Source organism: Manis javanica, chromosome 4 (genome assembly GCF_040802235.1).
Source record: "Manis javanica isolate MJ-LG chromosome 4, MJ_LKY, whole genome shotgun sequence".
In the NCBI taxonomy this organism is placed as follows: Eukaryota; Metazoa; Chordata; class Mammalia; order Pholidota; family Manidae; genus Manis; species Manis javanica.
This window is the reverse complement of record NC_133159.1, coordinates 150833877-150860236: the sequence shown is the minus strand read 5'-3', so window position 1 is coordinate 150860236 and position 26360 is coordinate 150833877. Positions and strand designations below refer to the sequence as shown.

Genomic DNA, 26360 nt, shown 5'->3' with positions numbered 1-26360 from the left:
CGCCCAGCTCCGCCCCCTTCCCGAGGCCCCGCCCCCTCGGGCCTGCAGCCGGGCTTCGCGTCACGCACCTCCGCCCCTCCCGCAGCCTGGGCCCCGCGGGGCTCGGCTAGCTTGCGGGCTCGCTCGGCTTCTCCATCGGCGTCTGCGTACCCCACAGTCCAGGGTCGGCTCCTGCCCGCGGCGGCGGATGGCGGCCTGAGGCCTTGCCCCGGGAGCCGCGCCTGCGCCCCACGCGAGGTAAGGCCCGAGGGACGGGCCGGTCGGAGACGCAGGTCGCCCAGGCCTCGCGAAAGGGGCGGCCGGGGCGCCTGCGGAGACGCCGGGCCCGGGGCGGCTGGACGCGTCCGTGTGCGTCGGGCCCGGAGGGTCGTGCGGGCCCAGGGCTAGCGGTCACGACGCCGGCCGGCGCGCGCGGCCCACGTGCGCCATCGCGCCCAAAGCCCGGGGCGCAGAGGCCCGCCCGCCTTTCTGCCGAGAGCAGGTTGTAAACGTTTACTGCGCTCGGCGCTGTGCGGGAGAGGTAAGGAGAGTGCGGAGACGGAGTCTGACAGCGCTGGGCGCCGCCCGGCCCCCGGGAGCAGGGGCGCGAGGCCGCGGGAAGGACGCCGCGCGTACTTCTCCAGGAGCGCAGAGTCACCTGGCCGGACGGCGCCCACGATCCCCCTTGAGGGCAGGAGGGCGGGGCGGGACCACCAGCCGAGGGGACCCCGCCTGTTTCCCTCCCCGTTAGAAATCGTCCTTGGAGAAGATGGAAGGGGAGAGGCGGCCGGCACCCTACCAGGGCCTGTTTGCGAACGGGCACCTGGTCCTGTGGACGCTGTGCTCCGTGCTGCTGCCCGTGTTCATCACCTTCTGGTGCAGCCTCCAGCGTTCGCGCCGACAGCTGCTCCGCAGGGACATCTTCCGCAAGAGCAAGCACGGGTGGCGCGACACGGACCTCTTCAGCCAGCCCACCTACTGCTGCGTGTGCGCGCAGCACATTCTGCAGGGCGCTTTCTGCGACTGCTGCGGGCTGCGCGTGGACGAGGGCTGCCTCAAGAAGGCCGACAAGCGCTTCCAGTGCAAGGATGTCATGCTCAAGAACGACGGCAGGGCCCCGGACGCCATGCCCCATCACTGGATCCGGGGCAATGTCCCCCTGTGCAGCTACTGTATAGTTTGCAAGCAGCAGTGCGGCAGTCAACCCAAGCTCTGCGATTACAGGTATGGCCTTTGTGGTTACTGCTTGTCCCAGAATGCGTGGTCGAAGTCAGGATTTCATGGTGTTGGGACCGCTTTGATCGCTGCAATTGGCCTAAACTGCCCACTTCAAGAAACAAGCTAATAAGCACCCCTGGTATTGTACAAGAAGGGCAGCTTTGCAATAGCCATTTGCCGAGATGAGGCATCGAGCCTCTGCTGCTCAACCAGCCTGCCCTTTCGGGTAATAAAACTTAGCTTTTAACTTTCATCCAGAGGTCTCTTAAGTGCTGCACACTTTATGGCCTCTGTATATTTTACCTTTTGTTACTATTGATTATCTCCATTTTATGTAAGGAAAAATCAAGTATGGACAACTTAACTTTTCCCTAGAGTCGCAAAAATGATTTAATCCTTGGTGTATTATGAATGTACTACGAAAACAAGTGTCATTCCAAGACACACTTCCAAAGACAGTATCTTGTTTGCATGTAGATATTGGCGCTGGAGTGAAATAGAAAAAAGGATACTCCTTTTCCCAGATGGTCTTTCAGGACGTGTAGCCTCTTAGATAAGTGACTCTGAGTAAGCAAGGAATATTTTAATGGCTTTTAAATACACAGTACATTTGTCCTTTAGTGTGGTCTGAAAATAGGTGAAAATGTCAGTTGCTCATTGTAGGGATTGGAATAAAAGGTAATGCTACTTTGCAAATCATCTATTCTAACTCATTGTACGGTTGAGAGAATTTTACTCAGTTGTAAAATAGAACTGGTGTCCAGGATTTCTAACCCCCAGGGCAGGGTTAGGAATACTAACCCCTAGCCTCGTCTCAGCCTTAAGTCTAGACATCTTCACTGTGATGAGTTTTATTTCTGACAAGTAGAAAGGCTCGTAACTATGTTTAAGAACTGAAATGGAAAGCTGACACTAGATAGCAAGTTACCTTTTAATTTTCTTATTTATTTTTTATTTGAAATTTCTTCTAAAAAATTAGTGTGAGCAGTTATGTCAGCACCTATTTTTAAGTCTTATTTTAAATAATTTTATACATCACTTGTAGACTTAAAATTTGTGACCATTTATTTTTTATCTGGTGTCTTTCAAATTTACATGTCCTTTTGGCATCTGTGAGAGCTAGGTTACCAGTGTCTTTAAATAAATGTAATAATTCTGTCTATAGGTAAGCTTTAGCTTTCAGTAGTTGGGATTAGATGAAAACATGAGTTGAGTATTGTTTTATTTCTTCCTTTTTTTGTGTCTATGCAGAATTAGATAAAAATGGCTTCCATAAATATTGTATAATTATGTTTCAAATACTCCTTAACAAATAATCATAGTGCTCTGATCCTCCATCCCTCCAAATGCTCTTTCTAGAAAAATGTATCTGATGGAGTCCTTGCTCACTGAAAACCCTTCAGTTGTTCCCATTGCTTACAATGCTGGTCTTCCAGTATACACTCCGTAGAGCTTAATGCCGAACACGAGGCCTCCTGTGCACCCTGGACCCAGCCTGCCCTTCTGGTCTTACCTACCACCACCTGCATTAAACTTTATGCACCAGCAATACCTTGCAGGCTGTGGTTTCCTTAGAACACCAGGCTTTTTCTTGCTGCCCTTCTAACAGAAGCTTTCCTCTGTCTTGAGTCTCTTCCCCCTGTTCAGATTCTAGGCATCCTTAAAGACTCATCTCATGCCCTTTCCTCCAGGAACTCTTGCCTGATCTTTCTACTCACCACCATCCCCAAACTTTTCTTTCTTGATGACAATATCCTGTGTATCAATGGCTGTCAAGGTAAGGTCCTCAGATAAGCAGCATCAGAATCACTTGGGAACTTGTTAGAAATGCAAATTCCAGGGTTGCCAGATAATAGCAAACAAAATAAAAATAAAATATTTGCTATATTTGGTACATACTTATACCAAAAATTATTTCTATCTGAAATTCAAATTTAACTGAATAGTATCTTCTATTTTTCCTGACAACCCCTAGCCCTTCCCCAGACCAGCTGAATCACAAATGTACTGGGGACCAGCTATCTTTGTTTTACCAGGCTTTGCAGGTGATTCTAAAATTGGAGAACCAGCTGTACTTACCTATCTTTTAAAACATGAACCTCTGTCCTTAATTTTGTGTCCTCCCCTTTGAGCACAGTGAATGTTTGTGAAATAGATGTACTTTTCATCATTAGTTCATTCTTACCAGTGACTAAGCAGTCTGTTCTCGGCATGCTAGAACCCCTCACCTATGGTAGACACTGTCTCTGTGTAATAATGAGCATTTATCTCTTCTCCCAGGAGAAGAGAACACAGTGTCCTGAAACTGTCCATATTTTGCAGTGTTCTGATTTATTTTAGCCAATGATTTGATGCAAGATTACTGTCTGCTATGGCCTTCTGTAGGAATGAGATATTTTGGAAAGAAATAAAATAAATATCTATTTAGAACTTTTGTACACAGACAAGACTGTCCCTCTGGATTTTATCCAGCCTCGGGAAGTTTTTCCACAACTGCATCACATTCTAAAGAAGCCTGAGATTTTAAGTGAACTATGAATACTGTTCAAGTTAGTATTTCAAAGTTATAATTACAGGTGATAACTGATTTCAAAGCCTCTAGCCACTAAATTGCAGAATAAGTGACAAGGGCCTGCTAAGTTATACTCATTCCATAGTTAGTTTCACTTCCTGAGCATGTATTTATGTACCAGGCTCTTTGCTAGATTCTGCTTTCCCTGTAGATTTTTTCTTTCGTGTATGTATTTCTGCATCTACCTTTCAGCCACGTAGTATCTTGTCACTCGTCCCTATACTTTTTTTTTTCCTTCTCCCCACTCTTCTGACTAAAACAGGCAATTAGGTTATATTGAAGTATTCATTACATTTATTAAATAAAACTTTGTTCCGTTTAGTGTTTTGTCTCTCACTAAGAAAACTTAAAGTACCTTTTTATATAAGGCCTTTTCTTAATTGCACCCTACCCCACTCCCATATACACACACTGAATAATAAAACAAAGCGTCTGACTCAGTTACACTGGCCACTTTAGTCTCAGCCTTGATCTTAAATTTTATGTTTTAATGTTCTGTTGGTATGTGTTTATTCATTTCAGTAATTATCCAGAGCAATGAAATATACCAGATCATCTTCTAGAATAGCACACTTTTTCTGTAAAGAGCTAGAACTAAGTATTTTAGGCTATGCAGACCATATGGTCTGTCATGATTATTTAACTACCATCCATCATAGTTACGTAAAACCAGCCATAAATGTATATAAACAAATGAGTATAGCTGTATTCCAATAACACTTTAGTCACAAAATCAGGCGGCAGATGTATTTGTAGTTTGTCTACCCTGGTTCTGCTGTGAATTTCATAAATGACCATCTCTACTTCATGTACAGTTCTGCCTCCTTCAGCCTGATAAAGAAGAGAGCTGTTGTGCACAGGTGACTTTAGAAAAAATAATAAGCAGTGTTGCCAACAGTTTTTTTCCCTTTTGTGAAACTTCTTTTTAAAAAAATAAAGCAGTCATACTCCTGCAGAAGCCTGGCACTTACGGGTAATGTCTTGATAAGGATTTTAGTGATATGTTCACTTGTCAAACTCAACAAATGTAACAGACTTGTACATTTCATTATGTAAATTTTATATTAGAAAAACCTATATTCATATAATTGTAGATTAATGATACCAAAATAAAAAAAAAACCTATAGACAAATAATGAACCCTAGGTAATGATGTGTTTGCTTGCTGAGGTATTTAGGAAGTACTCCAATGTCTGCAATTTACTTAAAATGCACCAAAAATAGGATGGATTAATGGATGGATAGAAATGTAACAAAAGTAATTACAGTAAGACATTAATGCTGGAATGTAGGTGGTGGGTGTACCTGTGTTCATTGTAAAAAATATTACTAAACACAAAACATTTTAAAAGGTAAGGAGACTATTCTTGTTTTTTTGAAATACATGCTAAAGTCTTCAAAGGTGAAATTTCATGATGTCTGCAATATACTTTCAAATGATACAGCAGTATGTGACTTTATATGTAAAGAGAGAAGTGTGGGAGAAATATTAAGAATTAGAGTGAAGGGCTGGCTTAAGGGTATCCATTTTGCTATTCTTCTGACTTCTGTTTAAGTTTAAAATTTTTCATAAAAAATTGGGAAAATTAAGATCACAGCAATTACTCAATGACATGATTGCTAAAACTAAAATATCAAGACATTTTTAGTGAGGTCTTATTTTCCCCACAGGTTTGAAATCTAAATTGAGTTGAATACTAATTACAAAATATATAGAGATCAGGTCCCAATTTTGAATATAGTATTTGTAAGGAAAGGTATAACGTTGAATAACTAGTGAGTGTTGGCTTTACCTTTACAGAGCCAAGGCTGATTGTAGCCATCATCTTGGTTAAAATAATTTTTTCTGAAATTTTGAAGAATTGAGTAGATGATAAAAGATGTCACAATCAGTGGAAATAGGAAAGGTTTTATAAATCATACTAGGACAACTGTTCTCTAGGGTTAAATTAGATCTTCATACCACACTGTTCACCAAAGTAAACTCCAGATGGATTAAAGCAGTTCTTAGTTCTTAGACAGATAAGGCTCCAGGAAAGCCTGACACCTCTACAAGTTTCCCAATGGAATCAGTAGCCTCAGAAGGTTAAGAGGCATTGAATTAAAGACATAAATATGAAAACTGAATTATGGGGGGAAAAAATAACTATAGGTGAGTATTTAGTTTGGAAATGGTAAAGGATGTCAAAGCATACAAGCATTTAAATCACAAAAGGAAATACACATCTATCAAAAAAATAAACTTAACTTAAAATGTGTATGTAAAATAGAACTGAAACAAATTTGCCATAAGGATGACAAGAGGTTGATATTCTACAGAAATAAAAAGCACATGCAGTTATTAAAACTTGGTGAAAGATGAATATAAGACATGAATCAATTCACCAAAAAAAGCAAGAAAATATTCAACTTCATCGAGTGATCAGAGACTCCAAATTAAAATAACAAAATGCTTTTTCTGCCTACCAAATTGTCAAGAAAAAATGTTAAGTACTAATGAGCAGTATTATGAAGTGTTAAGTATGATGGACACCTTCGTGCATAGATTAACAAGCATATTGACACACATGTCGAGAACCTTAGGAAAATGTGTACCCTTTGGTTCAGTACTTGAATTCTGAAATTCCAGGGAAATAATCTCATTTATGTTTAACCTTTAGAAAAATAAACTATCTAAATGTTTTTTAAAGAAACTGAAAAGGGATTAAATAAATAATGGTACATCAGTATGATGTGATATTATATTCTTTAAAAACCATATTTTTAAAAAATATTAAATGGCATAGGACAATATTCATGATATAATGTGGGACAAAAAGTCCTTTCCAGATATATATGCCTTATATCCCTACTGGGGCAAAAAAAAACATGCACTAAAGTACATCAAAAAGTTAAGAATAACTGTCTCTGGATGATTTTTATTTTATGTCTTTCTGTGTTTTCTAAATTCTCAAGCGTAAGCTGATATTATTTAAGACATTTTAAAAAATTTATAAAATAGTTCATGAATATATTCTGGTTATTAGAATCTCAAGCAATACAAAAAAATATAGTGTAAAAAAATGAATGTTCCTCTCATCACTCACTCCCACTTTTCTTCCTAGAGGAAAACACTGAAATAACTGAGCGGGTAACCTTTCAGATTTTCAGTAATAATACACAATTTTAAAGTTAAAGGGTAGTAATGGAGGTAATATATACTTCAGCTACATAAGCAGTCTATTGTAGTTTCTCAAGTTTAGTTTGAAAGGAAGTATTAACAAAGGTTATCATGTAAATTATGTTTTTTCCTGTAACAGATCATGCAGATTATTGGTCTTTCAGCAGTAAATAGGAAATAGGACTCAAGTAAATAGCAGTAATTACTTGACAAATCTGAACATCAAACGAGAAAAAAAACCTGAAAAAAGAAGTCCGAAAGAGTTGACCTTTGAGTGAAAGTGTTTTTATCCTCGTTTTTAATTCATTTAATTATAACCATTATTTTCCATTGTACAGTCTTTATTTTGTCTATACAGCCAGATCTGTCTTACCTGTTGAGTGGATCAAATACTTAGCAGATTAATAATAGAAACCCAGGACCTTTACTAGCACCATTGTCTGCCTGTTTCACACATGGGTCCAAACACAGAGGCAAATCTGAGTGTAAATGTCTTCTGTCTGTATTTACTTAAGCGTTCACAGATGGTTAGAAGTTGAGAGGTTTTCAAACTAGACCATAAGGAAATGCTTCAAGGACCCAGGTCAGTGGGGCATTTAAGAAGCAAGGACTTTAGGACTCACGAACCTATTTCAACCAAAGCACAGATAAATAATACACAAAACCATTGTTCCGGACCAGCTTTTGATTATGTGGATTATATCTGCTGGTATTTACCATGCTACAAATTAAAACTGAAAAATCGTTTAAATATTTGTTTTAAAAAACAATAATGATAACAGTATTTATATGAAAATTTAGTGGGATGAGTGACATTATTTTCCATTTGTACAGTTCTTTGGCTTAGAAGTCAGCTAGATTCTCCAATCTGCTTCTGCATTCAGTCTGTTGATACCGCATTATGTAATATAGCTTCAGGAAATCTCCACCATACACTTTCGAGAGAATGAAAGTGAAATGGCATTTTAGTATTATGATTTTAAGTTCAGAGATGCCCTGAAAGGATCTTGGGGGCCCCAGACCACACTGTAAGTTGGATTAAACTGCCAAGAATGTTCAAACTATTGCTCTATGTTTACTGTGCAGTAGTTACAAATCTTTTATTTGCCAGATTTTATACTCAGTAGTGATGAAATTACTGTTCTGCTTTTTTTGATAAAGATTATTGGTTTCTAGATCAGCAAGATTATGATTTAAAATTAATTCTTGTCTTTGTTTCTTCCCTCAGATGCATTTGGTGTCAGAAAATAGTACATGATGAGTGCATGAAAAACAGCATAAAAAATGAGAAGTGTGATTTTGGAGAGTTCAAAAATCTTATCATTCCACCAAGTTACTTAACCTCCATTAATCAGATGCGTAAAGACAAAAAAACAGATTATGCAATGGTAATCAGAGTTTATTTTTCCTTACATAGTTGACTTCCAGGAAGTTAAGTCAGTGTGTGAGACAATTATGATATGAGAAAAATCATTATGATACATCATAAAACCCCTCTCAGTTTTCAGAGATGTGCCACAAATTGCAGCTCTTGAGTTCTTTCATGTCTAAAGGGAAATATCAAATGTTACATTAATGGTTTCTAAATCAGTCTACATCTGAATGACTTAGGGGCTTTTTAAAAATACAGATTCCTGAGTTCACCTCCATCTTCATGTTTCATTTAGTAGGTCTAGGGTAGGTCCCTGTTTTCTGTATTTTTTCAAGGTCCTCATGATCCTAATGAATAGCCAGGTCTGTAATTCATGATTATTGTTAGTGAAAAAAAAAACCCATAGATTTTCCTCACACATTTTTCTAAAATAATTTTTCCATTTGGAACTTTATATAGGGTGTCTAGAGGGAAGTTTACATCGCTCATTTTATGCCCACACAAATAATATTAAATTTTAAAGCTGTCTGTAACACTAAGCAGTATGTATGTGTAGCAAAATTGATATAAATATGGATATGTCTTCCCAGGTAAAGGAAACAAAAGCAAAAATGAACAAATGGGACAACATCAAACTAAAAATCTGCACAGCAAAGGACACCATCAACAAAATGAAAAGGCAACTTACTGTATGAGAGATTTTATGTAGCTCCATCTTTGTGTAGCTCTTACAGAATAATCGGACAAATTTGCATTTATTTTCTACTTAAATATGCCGTAGTAGTTGAACTGGTTTTTGTTTTTTTAATTGAGGTACATAACAATAAAATGCACAAATTATAGTGTACAGCTCAATGAATTTTGACATGTGTATATACTCCTGTAACCATCACCCAGTTCAAGATATCAAATACTCTTTTTCCTCTTCACCTATCTCATCCAACCTCCTCCCCTGTGAAATCTACCAGTTTGTTCACTGTGTCTTTGCATCTATTTCTGTTTTGTTTATTTGTTCATTTGTTTTTTAGATTACACATTTAAGTAAAATTATATGGTATTTTTCTTTGTCTGACTTATTTCACTCAGCATAATACCCACTAGGTCCATCCATATTGTCACAAATGGCAAGATTTTATTCTTTTTTATGGCCAAGTAATATTGTTTTATATTTATATACACAAACATACCACATCTTTTTTATGTGTTCATCTATTGATGGACATTGAGGTTGCTTCCATATTTTGGCTATTGTAATTAAGGCTGTGATTAACATAGGAATTCATGTATCTTTTTGAATTAGTGGTTTTGTTTTTTTCAGATAAATCCCCAGAAGTAGACTGGCTGGGTCATATGGTATTTCTATTTTTAGTTTTTTAAGAAACAACCATACTGTTTTCCAGAGTGGTGCACCAGTCTGCAATCTCATCAGCAATGTTATGAAGGTTCCTTTTTTTCCACATCCTTGTCAACACTTGTTATTTCTTGTTTTGTTGATACTAGCCACTCTGGCTGGTGTGAATTGATAACTCATTATGATTTTGATTTGCATTTCCCTGATGATTAGTGATGCTGCACATCTTTTCATGTGTTTCTTGGCCATCTGTATCCTCTGCCCATTTTTAAATTGGATTATTTGTGGGGGGCGGGGGTTGGTGTTGAGTTGTATGAGTTATTTATATATTTTAGATATTAGTCCCTTTTAGGATTTAACATTTGTAAATATAGTCTTCCATACAATAAGTTGCCTTTTCATTTTATTGATGGTGTCCTTTTTAGTTTGATGTTGTCCCATTTGTTCATTTTTGCTTTTGTTTCCTTTACCTGGGAAGACATATCCAGAAAAATATTATTAATGCCAATGTTTAAAGTGTACTGCCTCTCTTCTCTTCTAGGAGTTTTATGGTTTCATGCCTTACGTTTAGGTCCTTAATTCATTTTGAGTTTACTTTTCTGTATGTTATAGAAATTGATCCAGTTTCATTCTTTTGCATATAGCTCTCCAGTTTTCCCATATGTTGAAGAAATTCTTTTCCCCATTGTACATTCTTGCCTCCTTTGTCATATATTAATTACCACATAGTCATGAGTTTATTTCTGGGCTCCCTATTCTGTTGCATTGACTTACGTATGTGTTCTTGTGCCAGTACCATACTGTTTTGATTATTGTAGCTTTGTAGTACAGTTTGACATCGCGGAGCGTGATCCAGCCTTGTTCTACTTTCTCAATATTTCTTTAGCTATTTAGGGTCTTTTGGCTCCATACAAGTTTTAGGACTATTTGCTCTAGTTAGGTAAAAAATACCATTGCTATTTTGGTAAGGATTGTATTGAATCTATAGATTGTTTTGGGCAGTATAGCCACTTTAACAATATTAAGTCTTTCTATCCATGAGCAGAGAATAGCTTTCCATTTATTTGTGTCTTCAGTTTCTTTCATCAATATCTTATAGTTTTCAGAGTACAGGTCTTTCACCTCCTTGAAATAAAATTAATTTATTCCTAGGTATTTTATTCTATTTGATGTGATTGTAAATGAGATTGATTTCTTAAATTCTCTGTTTGTTATTTGTTTATAGAAACACAGTAAATTTCTGTGTACTGATTTTGTTCCTGCACCTTTACTGAATTCATTTATTAATTCTGGAATCTTTAGGGTTTTCTATACATAGTATCATACCACCTGAAAATAGTAACGATTTACTTCTTCCTTACCAGTTTGGATGCTTTTTATTTCTTTTTCTTTTCTGATTGCTAAGACCAAGACTTCAAGTACTATGTTGAATAAAAGCAGTGAGAGTGAGCATCCTTGGCTTATTCCTAATCCTAGAGGAAAAGCTTTCAGCTTTTTACCATTATTTTAAAATTAAACTGTGGCTTTTCTAAGTTAGGATTTTATATCTTAAGTGTCATCTTTGTCAATATTCCTACAAAAGAAAGAAGCATTTTAAAATGTCTGAATATTTTGTTTAGTGTTATTATACATATTTTTAAACATGCAATTTCTATGTATCTGAATTCAATCTGAGATCACAAGGGATGGTAATCACTAAGTAAAACCATGGAACATCTTCATTAATGTTACACCCACAAGAGGAAGGGGAGAAGAAAAATGATTAGGTTAGAAAAACTAATTTCATCTGACTTTGGGATTTGTATATATCTAGATTCTTGAATCTATTTCTGAGTACCACATTAAAAAACTTGCAAATTAAAATGCATTATGATACATGCAGAAAAGGATAGTCAAGGTATGAGCAGAGAAAGTCAATGTCCATTTTATGAACAGTTGAAAGAACTTGAAATGTATTGCCTAGGAGACAAGACTAATAAAAGATGCAGTGCTTCGGGTGTTTAAGCACAACAGTTATATGGAAGGACAAATGAAATTATTTCTAGTTGCTTTAGGAAGCAAAATTGGAACAATGAATGACAGTTCTTGAAAGACAGATTTTTACCTCAATTTAGGTCAAAACTTTCTAATAACTTGATATAGCAGTGAAATGGACTGTCTTGTTAGTAGGTTCCTTCTTACATGAACATCCAAGCATATGGTGGATGACTCAGATAAAATAATGTAGAAGAGAATACATTAAGTGGAGGTTAAATTAATTCATATCTCATGTCCCTTTCCATTCTTAGAATTCTTTGATTTTTTATATTGTATTGATTATACTGGGGCACTTGTTTTTCTCTCAGCAAATTTACAGCACTGTTGTTACCAACAATTGAAAATGTACTGCTCACCATCTTTGAGATATTAAATCCTGTTCGCTCACATTTATCTTTCAGCTCACCTCTGAACTTGGAAAACAGTGGACTCCATTAATAATCCTGGCCAACTCTCGTAGTGGAACCAATATGGGGGAAGGACTGCTGGGAGAATTTAGGATCCTCCTGAACCCAGTCCAGGTAACTAAGAGAAAACCTTTCTTTCTTTCTGAATTAATCTTTGCTTGTTTAGCTTTTCATTTTCCCTAAATTATAATGGTTGTTAATGCTTTAAACCAGTCATCAGCTGGTTATAGGAAAATATAAATACTATAAAAGTATCAAGCCATTCAAATAAGTGGCAAAAGAGGAAATCTCATGGTAGGGATATAAAATAGCACAGCCATTTTAGAAAAGAATTTGGCTTTTTAAAAATTTTCTTACAAAGTTAAATATAACTTTTCTTAAAAAGTTAAATATGAATTTACCATACTACCTAGCAATCCCATTTCCAGGAACCTTCCCAAGGGAAATGAAAACAAATGTCCCACAAAGACTTACATGCAAAAGTTCACAGCAGCATTATTTATTGTAGCCAAAAAAAGGAAACAACACAACTACCTATCAGTCCTTGAGTGGGTAAAACAAAATGTGGTGTACCAGACAGTCAAATATTATTCAGTGATGAAAAAGGAACTGCCGATTCATACATGCTACAGTGAATGAGCCTCACATACATGCTAAGAGAAGCCAGATTCAAGAGACCCATATTCTATGATTCCATTTATATAACCGGTCCAGAAAAGGTAAATCTAAATGAAGAGTAGACTGGAAGTTGCATGAAGTAGGGCAGGGAGTTGAGAGTGACTACACAGGTATCTCATTGGAGCAACAAAAGCTTTCTAAACTGGATTATGGTCGTGGCTCCATGACTCAGTATACTTATTAAAAATCACTGTTCACATTAAATGGGTGAATTTCGGTATATTCAGATTACACATCAAAACTTTAAAAAAAGAATAAAAGATCACACCATTAAGATTGAGTTTACATGCTAGCAGCTTCTGCTTTGAAAAGCGAAACACCTCATTCTGCAACAATCAGAAACACAGTAACTTCTTTCAATTTGTATTTTCCCTATCAACATTATACATTAAGGAAATTATGAAAATAATAAAGGAAAATGAAAATCACCTGCCATTTCCCCACATGAATACATCAGTTGTTTTCATTTTCCATGTTCTTTCCTTGAATTGTCTGTGTATTTGCATATTAATATTACTGTGACAATAATCCAGGTACAAATTTGCATTCTGTTTTCCTTAAAGGTAAAATATTTTACTGTTTTGCATCATAGTCCTCATAATTACACATGTCATAACTAAGATAATTACTCTGCTGTTGGAGGTTGAGTTTATCTCAGGTTGTACAATATAAATAATGCCACACTGAATACCTTTATACACAGGGCATTTTTGTCCTTTGAAATATTTTCCCAAATCATTTACATAATTATAAATATTAAGGATTCTTGCATCTTTATGTCACTAGTTAAGGGTGAGCTTAGCACATCCTGCTTTCATGTGAACAGGAAGGAGGCAGTGTTGAATAATAGATAGACTACAAGACTGAATTTGTATGTCAGCACCTAAGTATTGGAGGTAATGTAGGCAAGTTCTTTAGTTTTTCTCTGCACCAATTTCCTGGTCAGTAGAAAGAGGTTTACTCATGCTTTGTAGGGTCAGTGTGAGATGAGCCATATGAATATAAAGACTGGCATGGGGCTTGGCATATCGTTACAGGTAAGTGCATCACAGTCAGTATTGTTATTTAACCATATCTGTACTCATCTAGAGGGAAATCATCCTCACAAATAGTTAGATAAAGATAACTTTTCCTTTTCTTTCTTTTCTAGGTTTTTGATGTAACTAAAACTCCCCCTATCAAAGCTCTGCAACTTTGTACTCTCCTTCCCTATTACTCAGCCCGAGTACTTGTTTGTGGAGGGGATGGGACTGTGGGCTGGGTCCTGGATGCGGTTGATGAAATGAAGATTAAGGTATCAGTCCTTAAGAGCTACTTGCCTTTCACAGAAACACTTCTAAGATAATTATTACAATATTTTTAGTTACACTTATTTATTATGCAGATGAATACTAGAAAACCTTGCCAATTTGTAATATTATGATTAAGCAGTTAGCATAACCTTTAGCAAAACAACATACAGTTATTATAACTGTATCTTTATTGCTTTGTTCTTTTAACTTTTACCAAATATTACTACCCTACAAGTAGTCTGAAGAGAAAAATCTGAACACCTTCCACATTCTAGGGACAAGAAAAATACATTCCACAAGTTGCAGTCTTGCCTCTGGGAACAGGCAACGATCTCTCCAATACTTTGGGTTGGGGCACAGGTTATGCGGGAGAAATACCAGTCGCACAAGTCTTAAGAAATGTGATGGAAGCAGATGGAATTAAACTAGATAGGTAAGTTATACTTGCCCCCAAAAGTGGATTTCTTGAGCTTTGATAATATTGTGTGGCTTATAAATGCAGGCTTACGTAGTTATAAAGCTAAATGTAATTTAAAGGTAAAAGACTGTGTTAGTTGCATTTATACATAGATGCTGGTGTTTTCTTTTGCCATATAAGAACTGAAGTCGTAAGTTAAGCTGAGTACTTAGAATTTGCATACTCACTTAAACTCACTTAAGTGTGCTTATTTTTTCAAGCGCTGTTTTAATAAAAGAACCGCATCTTCTAGGCATCCAGAGCTGATCAGTAATAATTATAGTTAACTGGAGCTCATTTGGTAATAATTACTGTTTTTTTTTTAAACTTTTTTTTCAGATGGAAAGTTCAAGTAACTGGAGCTCATTTGGTAATAATTACTGGTTTTTTTTAAACTTTTTTTTCAGATGGAAAGTTCAAGTAACAAATAAAGGATACTACAACTTAAGAAAACCCAAGGTGTGTTAAGGCTTGAGTTGCAAGTAGTTTCAGCAAGCATGATGTGGGGCCCCGTTGTACAAGATAAGGCACTTTGGTGGGATACAGAGACATGGTGCTTCTCCCTCATGAGTGGTTATGGAGCAGAAGAGAAACCCCTGTGCTCAGCTCCCAGGTTGGACTGTAAAAAGTGCTGTGGGGCAGAACAGGCTGCAGTGTGCTTAGTGCCTCCCTGGCAGACCAGGCTGGGAAAATTTCAGGGGAAGTGAAATGTGATGTGCTCCTTGAAAGGTAAATACAGTTTAGATCAACAGAGAAAAGGACAAAAGACTTTACAGGTGGAAGAAACAGAGACTAGAGAGTGCAAATGAAGGTTAGCCAAGAGCAAATAATACAGAGATAGCAGATCTGTATTCTAAAAAAGATGCTCTGGAGATTGTGTGAAAATAGCTTAGATACCTGCACTAGGGCAAAACTAGGTGTATCTTAGGATAAGGACAAACTCGAGATATGTAGGGGGTAGAACTGATCAAGACCTGGCAGCTGATTGGTATTAGGGAAAAGAAAATACATATTACTCCCAGATTTCTAGTTTTTATGACTGGATGTATAGAAGTAAAATTAACCAGGATAAGAAAAATTGCTTCAGGTTTGAGTAGGGGGAAAATGAGTTAGATTTGGGGCATAGCAACTTTGAGGCTGTGGCTATTGCACAAGAAGTTGGAAATTCAGGCTTATTGCTCAGGAACAAGACAAAGCTAGAGGTGTAAATTGAGGAATCCAGGCTGGGCTGAGAAATAAGATAATTTAAGGGGGTGCCAATAGCCTGGATTGAGACTGACAGAAGCTGAGAGCCTGAGAGTTGCAGTGAAAGTCAACAGCAGAAGTAATGGGAACACGGGAGTGGGAGGCCTGGGTGCACAGTAGAGCCATTCTAGATGATAAGATCTGAGGTGCAGCATGTTAAACAGAAACGGAAAGTGAAATTCATATCTAGTTACCAGCCTTTGAACTGTAGCTTTATTTTGAGAATCTTCCCTGGGTAGCCCAGAATAGCTCCATGTGAAAAGTAAATGCAGAATATATTAGATTTTCATAAAGAACATTGAGAGTAAGATTTGATCCAAGTATATGACACAAGCTTGCACTGAAGCATAATCTATTGCTTATTCTTACCCTTTTTCACAGGAATTCACAATGAACAACTACTTTTCTATTGGACCTGATGCACTCATGGCTCTCAATTTCCATGCTCATCGTGAGAAGGCACCATCTCTGTTTTCTAGCAGAATTCTTAATAAGGTGTGTTGGATAAAATATCATTTCCTGCTTATCATAGAAGGTACAGTAACAATCAAGAGTTCAATTATATCTAGCACTCTTTCAAGTAGATTCAGATAGAACTAAGGGAAATATTTCCCTGTTCTGCTTGGCGTTAAAACTGTTAAATTAGATCCTTAAATATATTTGATTAAAGTATTTTATAACTGTAAAAGATTTTTTAAACTTAATATGTTTTACAGCATATTTTGTTCATGTGGAATAAATAAGTGGAATATATGATAGTTTGTCTAATAACTTAAATGGCAATTAAAGTTGGAAAGAAATTTGAGGCATGTTAAATTTTTAGTGAAGTGATTAATGGAAAAACAGATGCCACTGGCTGGAAAAAAACACCACAAGGAAGATGAGGTAAGCAAAAGGGGCAGTTCGTTTACGAGAGCTTTTAACTATAGTCATTGTTCTGGTTTCTAGTAGAGTTGATTCCTTTAATGATGTTCGGTGATTAAGCAACAGGATGTGAAAAAAAAGCAAAACATTTTTCTTCCTGGTTCTGTTTTACAAAACAGTTGGCCCTTGAACAACAAGAATTTGAAATGTACAGGTCCACTTTTATAATGCAGATTTTTTTCAATTAATATATTGGAAATTTTTTTGGAGATTTACAACATTTTTAAAATTGTTTTCTCTAGCTTACTTTATTCTATGAATATAGCACATCATACATGTAACATACAAAATATGTATTAACCGACTCTTTATGTTATTGGTAAGACTTCCAGTCAACAATAGGCAATTAATAGTTAAGTTTTTGGGGAGTCAGAAGTTACATGCACATTTTCAACTGCACAAGTTGGCACCTCTAAATCCTCATGTTGTTAAAGGGGCGACTGTATTTCAAATTTATAAATACTTCCTTTTTATTAATATAGTTAACAAAGCAATAAGTATTGCTGTTTGTGCGATTAGTAACTAACATATCAGTGCTTCCATCAACCTTTCTGTATTCCAAAGTGATTATAAAATGTTTGCTGGATCTGTATTTCTTTCATTAAGTAATCTCAAGTACTAGGAAAAGGTAGAATTTTCTAATTTTAATATAGTATTTTTTAATAAAATGTAGCTTTTTGGGTAAAATGGGGGAAAACCCCTTTTAGGCACAAACCACTCCTACCCTGCGTTTCCCCTGAAAAACAGGCTAGTTAAACTCCAGTGTCATGACGTGCTTTCCCCCCTCCAGGACTTAGTCCGCTCTGAGGAAACATGTCCCAGCAGCTGCATCACGGACCTTGGTAGTGTCTTCTTGCTTACAGAGCCTGCTAGATTGCTTTAATATCACATTCTCTGTCCCTTTCTCACAGGCTGTTTACTTATTCTATGGAACCAAAGATTGTTTAGTCCAAGAATGTAAAGATTTGAATAAAAAAGTTGAGGTAAGCTTTTAAATTTTTAGGTAATCTCAGGATTATCAACTACTTTTTTTTTAACAAAAATGCTGCATTTCTTATTAACATGTTTTGCTAACATATGTGGAGTATTTATGCCAGGCCCTTTACTAAGTGCTTTATACACATTATCCCACTGAATTCTTACCATAATCCTATACGGCAGTTACTATTACCTTCCTATTATGCAGAAGAGAAAACTGTTTTAAATTAAGTAATATTTCCAAGTGACAAATATACATGTAATCAGGATGTGAACCCCAGGTTTATCTAACTTTAGAGTCTGTTTAACTCTTATGCCAAAGAGCTTCTGTTCATACATCATAAAAACAAATGTGACATTATCTAATGCAGCACCTGATTCATCACTGACTCTCAGAGGAAGTTTAAACCCAAGGTTTAATTCATATTATGGTTGTGATAGTTCTCATATATTAATGCAAGATAAAAATATATGAGCAATAAAACGAGGATATTAGTGATTCCTTATTACTACTTAATATTGCAAAATCTTGTATATATTCCTTGCTTGCTTCCAGAAAGAATCTTATTGGTTAATAGCAATGACAAAGGTTTTCATACTGAGAAACCTAGAACTAGTAAACTAAGTAAACAGCTTAGGAAGAGTGAAAAAAATGAGCAGGCACTGAGGAGCCTGATTGCACATAAGCCAAGGGAAGCTGCTGCAGTGTGCCAAATGCTTGCCTCCCGGCCCTCATAGCAGCCTGGGAGGCATGACAAGATTTTCCATAAAACAAGTTCCCTGGGCTTACAGGGTAACACTTTTTTTTTTAGTCTGATAATTTATACAAAAATTATTTGTGAAGTCACTTACAAAATGCCAGGCACTGTCCAGTGTCCTAGGTGCTGGGGATACAGTGGTAAATCCTCACTCTCACCAAGTGTATGGTCTAGAGAGAAAAGCATTTAAACCACACTGCAGTACATGAGAGGTGATGTGGTAAGCAAAGTATGCGCCTTATAAGAACAAGTAAGAGCCATATATATAGCCCAGGGGCTGGAAAAGCTGCTTAGGAAAGAAGTAAACCTGGAATCTGAAAATAGTAGGGGTTAGCCAAGTGAAGAAAGAGGTGAGACCTGTTCTGAGATAAGAACAGCATCTGCAGTTGCCCAGAGGCAAGAGCGATGGCACATTTGAAACAGTTCAAGCTGGGACATAGCTTGTAGGAAGGAATTGGCAAGAGCTGAGGCTGCTGAGTTGGGACAGAGGCCAAGTCCCAGAGGGGCCATATTGGCCTGGTAAAGAACTTGGATTTCATCCTGAGCGCTGAATCAAGCCCTTGAACGTTATAATTAGGGGATGACATGTTTGCATTTAGAACTGTCAGTCCAGCTGCTGTCAGATGAGTAAGCCAGAGAGAGACCCGATTAGGGAAGAGAATATGGTGTGATGGACTAGGTACTGTCAGGAGTGGTGGAGAGAGAGATGCTTAGAAGCGGTGTCACTTGTGTTTAGGGATTAATTGGATGTGGAGGATAAAGGTGCAGAAGTCAAAGATGACTCCCAGGTTCCTGGCTTAGGCCAGTGGGGAGGTGTAGCTCTGGGATTCAGGGGTTTCCCCTCCTGGAGGAAATTTCCTTATGAATCCGGTGAAACTGAAGTAAGGCAAGGAAAAGGGCGGATTGAGAGAAACTGTTTTTACTGCTCACATGCTAGCAAGACATGGCCCTGTCTGTTCCCTCCGGCCACAGCACCCATGCACACCAAGTCCTTTCTCCTTAGTCCCTGCTAGCAAAACCCATGCCGTGCACCTTTTCTCTGCAGCTATGGAGGATATGCCACTCTTTTCCAGAAGGACATTGTAGGGGGCTTGCAGAGGATGCATAACTCACTTTTGTACACAGGTGTTCTAGGTGCCAGTTTGTGGACTGTTTTAGGGGCAGCAGGATATACAGATCTGGTCCATTTCATTCTCCTGGACCAGCAAGATAGAGCTGTGAGCAGAGATGGAAGTTGACAATGTAGAAGTGGTTAAGGTTTTCCCCCAGAGTCTGTAGCAGAAGAGAAAGGAGCCTGGTACACAGCAATGAGGAAAGCCATCGACAGGAGGCAGAAAGTGAAGTTCTTAACAGTGACTGAGGAGGGACATCCAGGGAAGAGAGTCTGCTTCCCAGAAAGTGAAGGAAAAGAATATTTCAGGAAAAGAGGAGGGGGGTCAGCAATGTCAGGTACTAGTGAAACCGCAAGTCAGGTAAGGCTTGAAAAAAATAGTGGGATTTAACAGAAAGAACATCATTGATGACCTTGGTAAAACACATTGTCATAATTCCTTTATTAGATTAAACATTGAACAGCTGGGAAAGACCAGATTACCGGAGGGGCAGGAAGTAGTCTTCTCTTGCATGCACATCCTTATATGGAAATGATGTGAATTCTAAGTGCTCTGTCTGGGAATAGTGTGCCCTGTAGTAACTAACTACCTGTATTTCTTTAAAGCTAGAACTGGATGGTGAGCGAGTAGAGCTGCCTAATTTGGAAGGTATTATAGTTCTGAACATTGGCTACTGGGGCGGTGGCTGCAGGCTATGGGAAGGGATGGGAGATGAGACTTACCCTCTAGCCAGGTATGTACATTTTCAATCTGTTTATGTCACTGTTTTGTTTAAAGAAGCCTGCTGTTCTTATAAATCTTTTATGTTTTTCCCTCGAATTTTCCTTTATGTAAACCGTATTAATACTTAATAAGTTGATGTTCCAACTATATTAAAAAGTAACTGTTTGGTCTAAGGTAGCTGATTTTATTTTACTGCATAATCCATATGTTCTTTTTACAACTTTAGGCATGATGATGGCTTACTAGAAGTCGTTGGAGTATACGGGTCTTTCCACTGTGCTCAGATTCAGGTGAAACTGGCAAATCCTTTTCGAATAGGTCAAGCACATACAGTGCGGGTAAGTGAAAGTGCTATAGCAGGCTAATTTGTCCCAGTTCCTTTGTAAGCCACTGATATGTAGAAGAAAATATGCATGCCACAGCTTTCCTTAAGCAGTGGTTTACAGCCCCTGCTCTGGAGTGGGATGGGGAAGAAAGGAAATGTGGCCCTCAGTCCAGTTGAAGAAATAAAGCATTCAATGGAAAAGTCTCCCTTAAACAATCAATGAATAAAGATATATTCAAATTAATTTCTAAGAATGAAATGGTAAGAAATGTCCTTAAAAGAAAGATTAAGGGACTTTGGATGATATAGATCATTATTAAGGAAGACCTGTCTGAGCTTTTTGGGAACTGATGTTTTTCTATTTATTTGTTCCCTAATCCAGCTGATTTTGAAGTGCTCGATGATGCCAATGCAGGTAGATGGGGAGCCGTGGGCCCAAGGGCCCTGCACTGTCACCGTGACTCACAAGACACATGCACTGATGTTGTATTTCTCTGGAGAACAAACAGATGATGATATCTCTAGTACTTCAGATCAAGAGGACATAAAGGAAACCGAATAAATGGATGAGGGAGTGAAAAACGTAGTATAGAATCCTCACAAACAGGTAGATACATCATTCCTCCAAAGGCAGACATTCTCTATCAACTATTTAGTCTTAATTTCACTAGAAGTATAATGGATATACATATATGTAAATAACATTCCAAAAACAGTGAAACTTCCAGTTGTTTACAAATGCCTGTTCTTTTTTCAGCAAAACACTTTGATCGTATAGTACTAACTTAAAAAAAATTACAAAACATACATGAAGATGAAATGTTTTTCATGGCTTTATGTTTGAGAGTGGGACTGACTCACTGTGAAGTATGCACTCTCATTCCTTATTCTTGAACCACGTACATTTGATGGATACATTATACATCCAACAAGTTGTGGGAGGAAAATCATTTCTATCTTAATTTTTAATATGTTGATGCCACAACATTTTAAAAGTTAACTTGAAAGGAGATGGTGAATGTCAAACCCACATGGTTAATGCTGGGCATCCTTCAGCAGCATGCCTCTTAAGATTTCCTACAGCCTAGCACCAAGCGGATCCATACATACCTATTTCTGGGAAACTGAAAGGAGAAATGTAAAAGAAAGACAATACTTAAAACTGTCAGGATAATTTTTATTTTAGGAGCATTCTCAGACCCCTGAATGATGTTTACTAATCCTATTAATGACCATGTTGAGCTGAAATTCAATATCTTGTTTATAACCCAGTATAGCCAAAAGAGAACCACATAGGTTAATTGATAAAAATTAGCATTCAGAGCACTTTGGATTCAAAGTTATGGGTTCTGAGCTAGACAGTTCACCCAGCTTCTCTTTCAGTTAAAAACAATTGAAAAAAATGTACTAAAGAAAATTTAACTATTCAGATTAATTGCTCAAAAAAAGTGCAATGATGAGTTTTAAAAATTCAGTGGTCTTAACAGTATTTTGAAGTATGGTAGTCAAAAATATCCAAAGTACTTGACCGAATTTCCCTTCGGGAAGTGGACAGAACCCTCTGCTAAAGTGTTATTATCATATTTACTTTAAAATGAGATATATTTTTTTTACTTATTTATTTTCTTCCTTGTGGTATACCTGTGTTTAGTGTTTACAATTATGGCTTTATTAAGTTAAATTGATCACAAATTGTGCTAGTCACAATCAGAAATGTAGTTTATTGACTGAGTAATTAAAACCTGTAATTTAATTCTGATAAATATATTATCCAGATAGTCTTCATAAAGATTCCTCAATATTTTTAAAGTAGGGGAGGTGGGGAATGAAAGCACTGGCAACCTACTGAAAGTTTTGTTTCCCTGTTTTATTTGACCCTCAATTGCCAACAACTTACTGAAGGGCTAGTCTCCTGGTGACCCATTAGAGAGCGCTCTTCTGTTAATTAGGCTTTCTCCTTGGGTCTTGCAGTTAGGCGGATGCCTGAGGCCTCCAGCCCGATGTTTTTCCAACAAATGGCATGTTTTTGGACTTGGTGGTCTTTCATGACATTAATCTCTGAAAGGCTAGAACATAGCTCCCAAAACACCATTAGCTCCTTAAGGATCTTTGTGACTCTGTCATTCATGAATTGCCATAAACTTAAATTTCACTCACCTTCAGGACCAGGCCATATTTTGAAGGAACAGCTTAGTAGCATATACAGTTAGTCAGTACTTCTTAGAAAATATTTTTAATTTTACTTACCCTCTTCCAGATCTCAGCTGGAGATGCTAAATTCTAGTATTGAAAGATCTTGTGAGCAGATCTGTTTTCACCTTATTCACACACCTTTCAGGGTAGGTCACCTGGAGTGGTGGGAGACTGCCGTCAAGTTTCTTTTATGGGCTGATCATGTTTTGAGTATAATGAGTTTTATTCTTTAATTCATGGTCAAAACTGTTTCAGATACCACATTTTATAAATACACGGTTAAATGCACTTTGCTTTAGGCTATATTTTTCTGTAATTCATAGTGCTAATTGTAGAATCAAAGTAAATAGTTAATTTGGAGTATCAGAATTAATCAAAATAACTATATAGTTTTTATTAACACTATAGTCTTAACCACAACATTACATTGGATTTAGAATAGGTTTATGTACAATATCCTCATTTATTTAAACAAGTTGGTTTTTTAATTTCCATAATCCAGTAAGGTCTTTTTCTCTATTGATCCTTCATGAAGTTTTTCTGTTGCCTCATTCTCTCATTCAGACTTAGTTTTATTTAGGTAAGTTATTTCAGAATACTATATCATAAAACATCTTATTTCAGTAAAATTCACTTCTTAGGCACATTTACCCAGCATTTCCAATAAGTGTATAGGCATGTGCCTTGCTTTAAAGTATAATTTACAAGACACGTGTTTGCAAGTAATATATTGTAGGAGTTGTTTACGTTACAAGGGATTCTACACTTTGAAAGAATAATTTGCCACAGGATTTTCCTGTTCCATATTAAACTGTCTTGATTTGAAAATAATAATAACTTCTACATTCTCAGGAAGGAATATATGAAGTAAAGTATCTCTCCTGTCTGTTTTCAGATTTCTCTCATCTTCTTCTGTCCTAATACATTCCTAACTCCTCATAAATTTAGTAGCTTACATACTGGCTTCCTGGCAGCTCTTATGGATCCATAAGTAAATGGTGATCATTTTCAGTGCTTTGTTACAGTTAAAAGAATTCAAACTGACTTGTGTTTTAAAATACAGGTTGTCTAATGGTGAGATTACATGATCTTAAATGCGTTTTAGGTTTTCTGCTACAATTATCTGTGAACCACTAATGTAACTAATGTTTATAAAATTTTATAGTCAAAATTATTTATTTTTATTTTTTTAGGGTGTGTCAGATGTGTAGTATTTGTTTTTTGAAATGTTTGCCTACTTAGAGTTGTAAAATATACTGTGATGCAGAAGTTGTAAAGTCCTGTTTGCATTGTAAAAATGACTACTACCAGCACGTCAGAAGAAAAATAGTTTGCATTTTTAATATAAAGTAAAATTGTATTTGCTGTATACTATGGAATTTTAAATTTGCACTAACTAGAAAACTTTGAAGGTTACATTAATTTAGATTCATGTGGATCCGAATACATAATCTGTACTTACCTGGCCAAAAAGGTCAATAGAATGGGTAATAATTTTGTGTGGTTTTCCCTCAGAATGGTAACAGTGAAGCGAGAACCAGCATTTCATATTCAGAATTTTTTTTCAATTCTACCTAATTTGGATATGGAATGTGGTATGTAGGTAGATTTATTTTTTTTAATCTAGAAATTTAAAAAAATAATAATAATGGTGTTACTCTACCCCAATCTGAATGAAGGTGTGTTTTCAGCAACACGATAGGAGAGATACTTTTAAAAAGTATGCTCCTGCCTGTCTCAAATTTTCCCTTTAAGGCCTGTGTCCTGTTTCTTAGAGCGTGACCTGCACGCTGTCTGCAGCACCGCAGTCACCTAGGGAGCTGGTTGCCATTATGGACGCCTAAGCCCAGCCCTTGGCTTCGTGAATCAATGTCTCTGGAAGTGGGACATGGACATCTCTGGTTTTATTAACAAGTACGTCAGGCGCTTCTGATGCACACTGAAATTTTAAAGCTACTGTTCTGCACCTCATGTGTTCACCAGGGATTTTGCCAGATAGATACCATGCAGAAAAATTGAATTAACTGGATGTTCTTAAAATTGTCCTTCACTAACTGCTTTCTTCCTCCAAAACCATTCTGGTAAAGGACCTCTATGAAGACTTGCTCATATCCTATCCAAACTGATGTGTCTGTCTAAACTCTTCCATAAAAATTAGTAGCCTCAGATTCTTACATGGAACTGTAGGTTTTGGACAGTAACCCATGGAGTTTTGAGAACAAGCAGTGCTTCAGGGCCAGGGGTGGGGACCCTGTCAGGGCGCCTGCTTTCTCTTCAGTCAGTGCCCCACCCCCACCCTGGTGTGCTGCTTCAGATAAGATTGCAGTAGATAAACCACTTCCTCTTAAAAAAAAAAAGATTCCACTATTTTTATTAAGGATTTAGAGGCCACTACTCTAACAAATGTCACCTGGTTAATTTTCTGCTGATTTTTACATATTCAGAACCTGATGTTTTTTGGTGAAATAATTTGGAGGTCTCAGTTGTCGCTATTTGGAATATGGGCACTTGGCTATTTCACAACTTTTAAAGGTATTTTATTGCATAATAAAGCACTGATGTACCTCTGTTTCTCATGTTTCTAATTTTAGCATAGAAATAGTGTCTGTATCTGATTAACTCTAGTTGCATAAGTAAATACACACACAAACACACACACATATTTTACCCCCATGACCCCAACTGTGTAGTCTGCATGAAGCTTGCAGGTCTCATGTACATTCCAGGGTTCTGGAGAAAGAATCAGAGAATGCCACCCTTTAACACAGAACTTGACAGGACTTAAATGAAAGTATTCAATTTAGTCATCTGCAGAAGTGTCTGAAAAAAATAAGTCATATGGAAGCTCTTGCTGATATTAGACCTAGGACACTCCATCTCTACAAGGATGTCCTGGGCTACCTCACCTTTAAGGGAAGTGTCAAAGCAAAATGCACTTAACAGAAGATAAACTATAGGATATTTCTATCATATGGTAATTTTTGGTGATTGACATGAAAGGTTAAAAAGGGAGAGTTAGAAAACTAGGTTGCTTTTCTTGTACCTCTAATACTATCCAGGCAAGAGGACATTCTAATTGGATGAGGAGTTTGGACTATCTATGAGCAAGTTCCCAGAGTACAGAAGGGCACTATGTGTAGTTAGATGACAACGGCTCATGATATCTGTTCTCATCACTCTAGTTTGATCTGCTTAAATGAGTCACACAGATATATTGGCACTCTGATTTGTAATGCTGTTTTGTACAGGTTTAGAGCAGCCTGAATCCTTGGCCCTGATCACTTGCAAGTGAACTGACTGAATGGGGCTCTGAGCCCGCATTGTAGGCACTTGTGATGGCACCACTGAAGTAGCCAACTGGCCTCTTGCACTTTCTCCTCCACCCCTGACCACATGAGGGTATGTGACAGCAACAAGAAAGAAGGGTACTCATGACTCAGTTACCCTGTGTTAATTACTTTTGTTGTTTTGGGTATGTATTGTGGTCAGTGCCTACAGAGAAATGTGAATTAAAGCATTTGATATGTTGAAAATGTTTGCTTGTTTTTTAATAAAACTTAAAGTTTAGCACTTAAGAAA

The 26360-nt window shown here is 37.4% G+C and overlaps 2 protein-coding genes across 14 annotated transcripts in view; one reads left to right on the top strand and one right to left on the bottom strand.

The window, feature by feature from the left end:
- Positions 1-203, bottom strand: part of C4H17orf67 (chromosome 4 C17orf67 homolog) — a 37281-nt gene extending 37078 nt beyond the window's left edge. For all 3 annotated transcript variants that reach the window (XM_017655004.3, XM_017655005.3, XM_036999008.2), the window contains exon 1: positions 69-203. The gene's annotated coding sequence lies outside the window, so the exon portion shown is untranslated. The remainder of the gene's footprint in view (positions 1-68) is intronic.
- DGKE (diacylglycerol kinase epsilon) lies at positions 97-26360 on the top strand. Of its 11 annotated transcripts, none has more exons than XR_012130683.1 (14): positions 634-1203; positions 8158-8317; positions 8892-8990; positions 12091-12210; positions 13925-14068; positions 14342-14499; positions 14931-14982; positions 16150-16263; positions 17604-17675; positions 20146-20273; positions 20490-20601; positions 20971-21003; positions 21089-21195; positions 26030-26360. XR_012130683.1 is itself a non-coding variant. In XM_036999004.2 (13 exons), the coding sequence occupies exons 2-13, from the start codon at positions 749-751 to the stop codon at positions 21148-21150; spliced, it is 1794 nt and encodes a 597-aa protein (XP_036854899.1). In that variant the 5' UTR covers positions 97-237; positions 731-748; the 3' UTR covers positions 21151-25352. The 11 variants fall into 11 exon arrangements, 6 of the variants coding, with proteins under 6 accessions (XP_036854899.1, XP_036854901.1, XP_073091504.1 ...); XR_012130682.1 differs by lacking the exon at positions 26030-26360 and adding an exon at positions 24557-25352; XM_036999004.2 differs by lacking the exon at positions 26030-26360 and adding an exon at positions 97-237 and having other exon boundaries at positions 731-1203; positions 20971-25352.

Coding starts and splice junctions, on each gene's coding strand:
- DGKE (XM_036999006.2), top strand. CDS start 749: ATGGAAGGGGAGAGGCGGCCGGCACCCTACCAGGGCCTGTTTGCGAAC. Junction 16,264..17,603: donor CTAGCAGAATTCTTAATAAG/GTGTGTTGGATA, acceptor CCTTTCTCACAG/GCTGTTTACTTATTCTATGG. Junction 17,676..20,145: donor ATTTGAATAAAAAAGTTGAG/GTAAGCTTTTAA, acceptor ATTTCTTTAAAG/CTAGAACTGGATGGTGAGCG.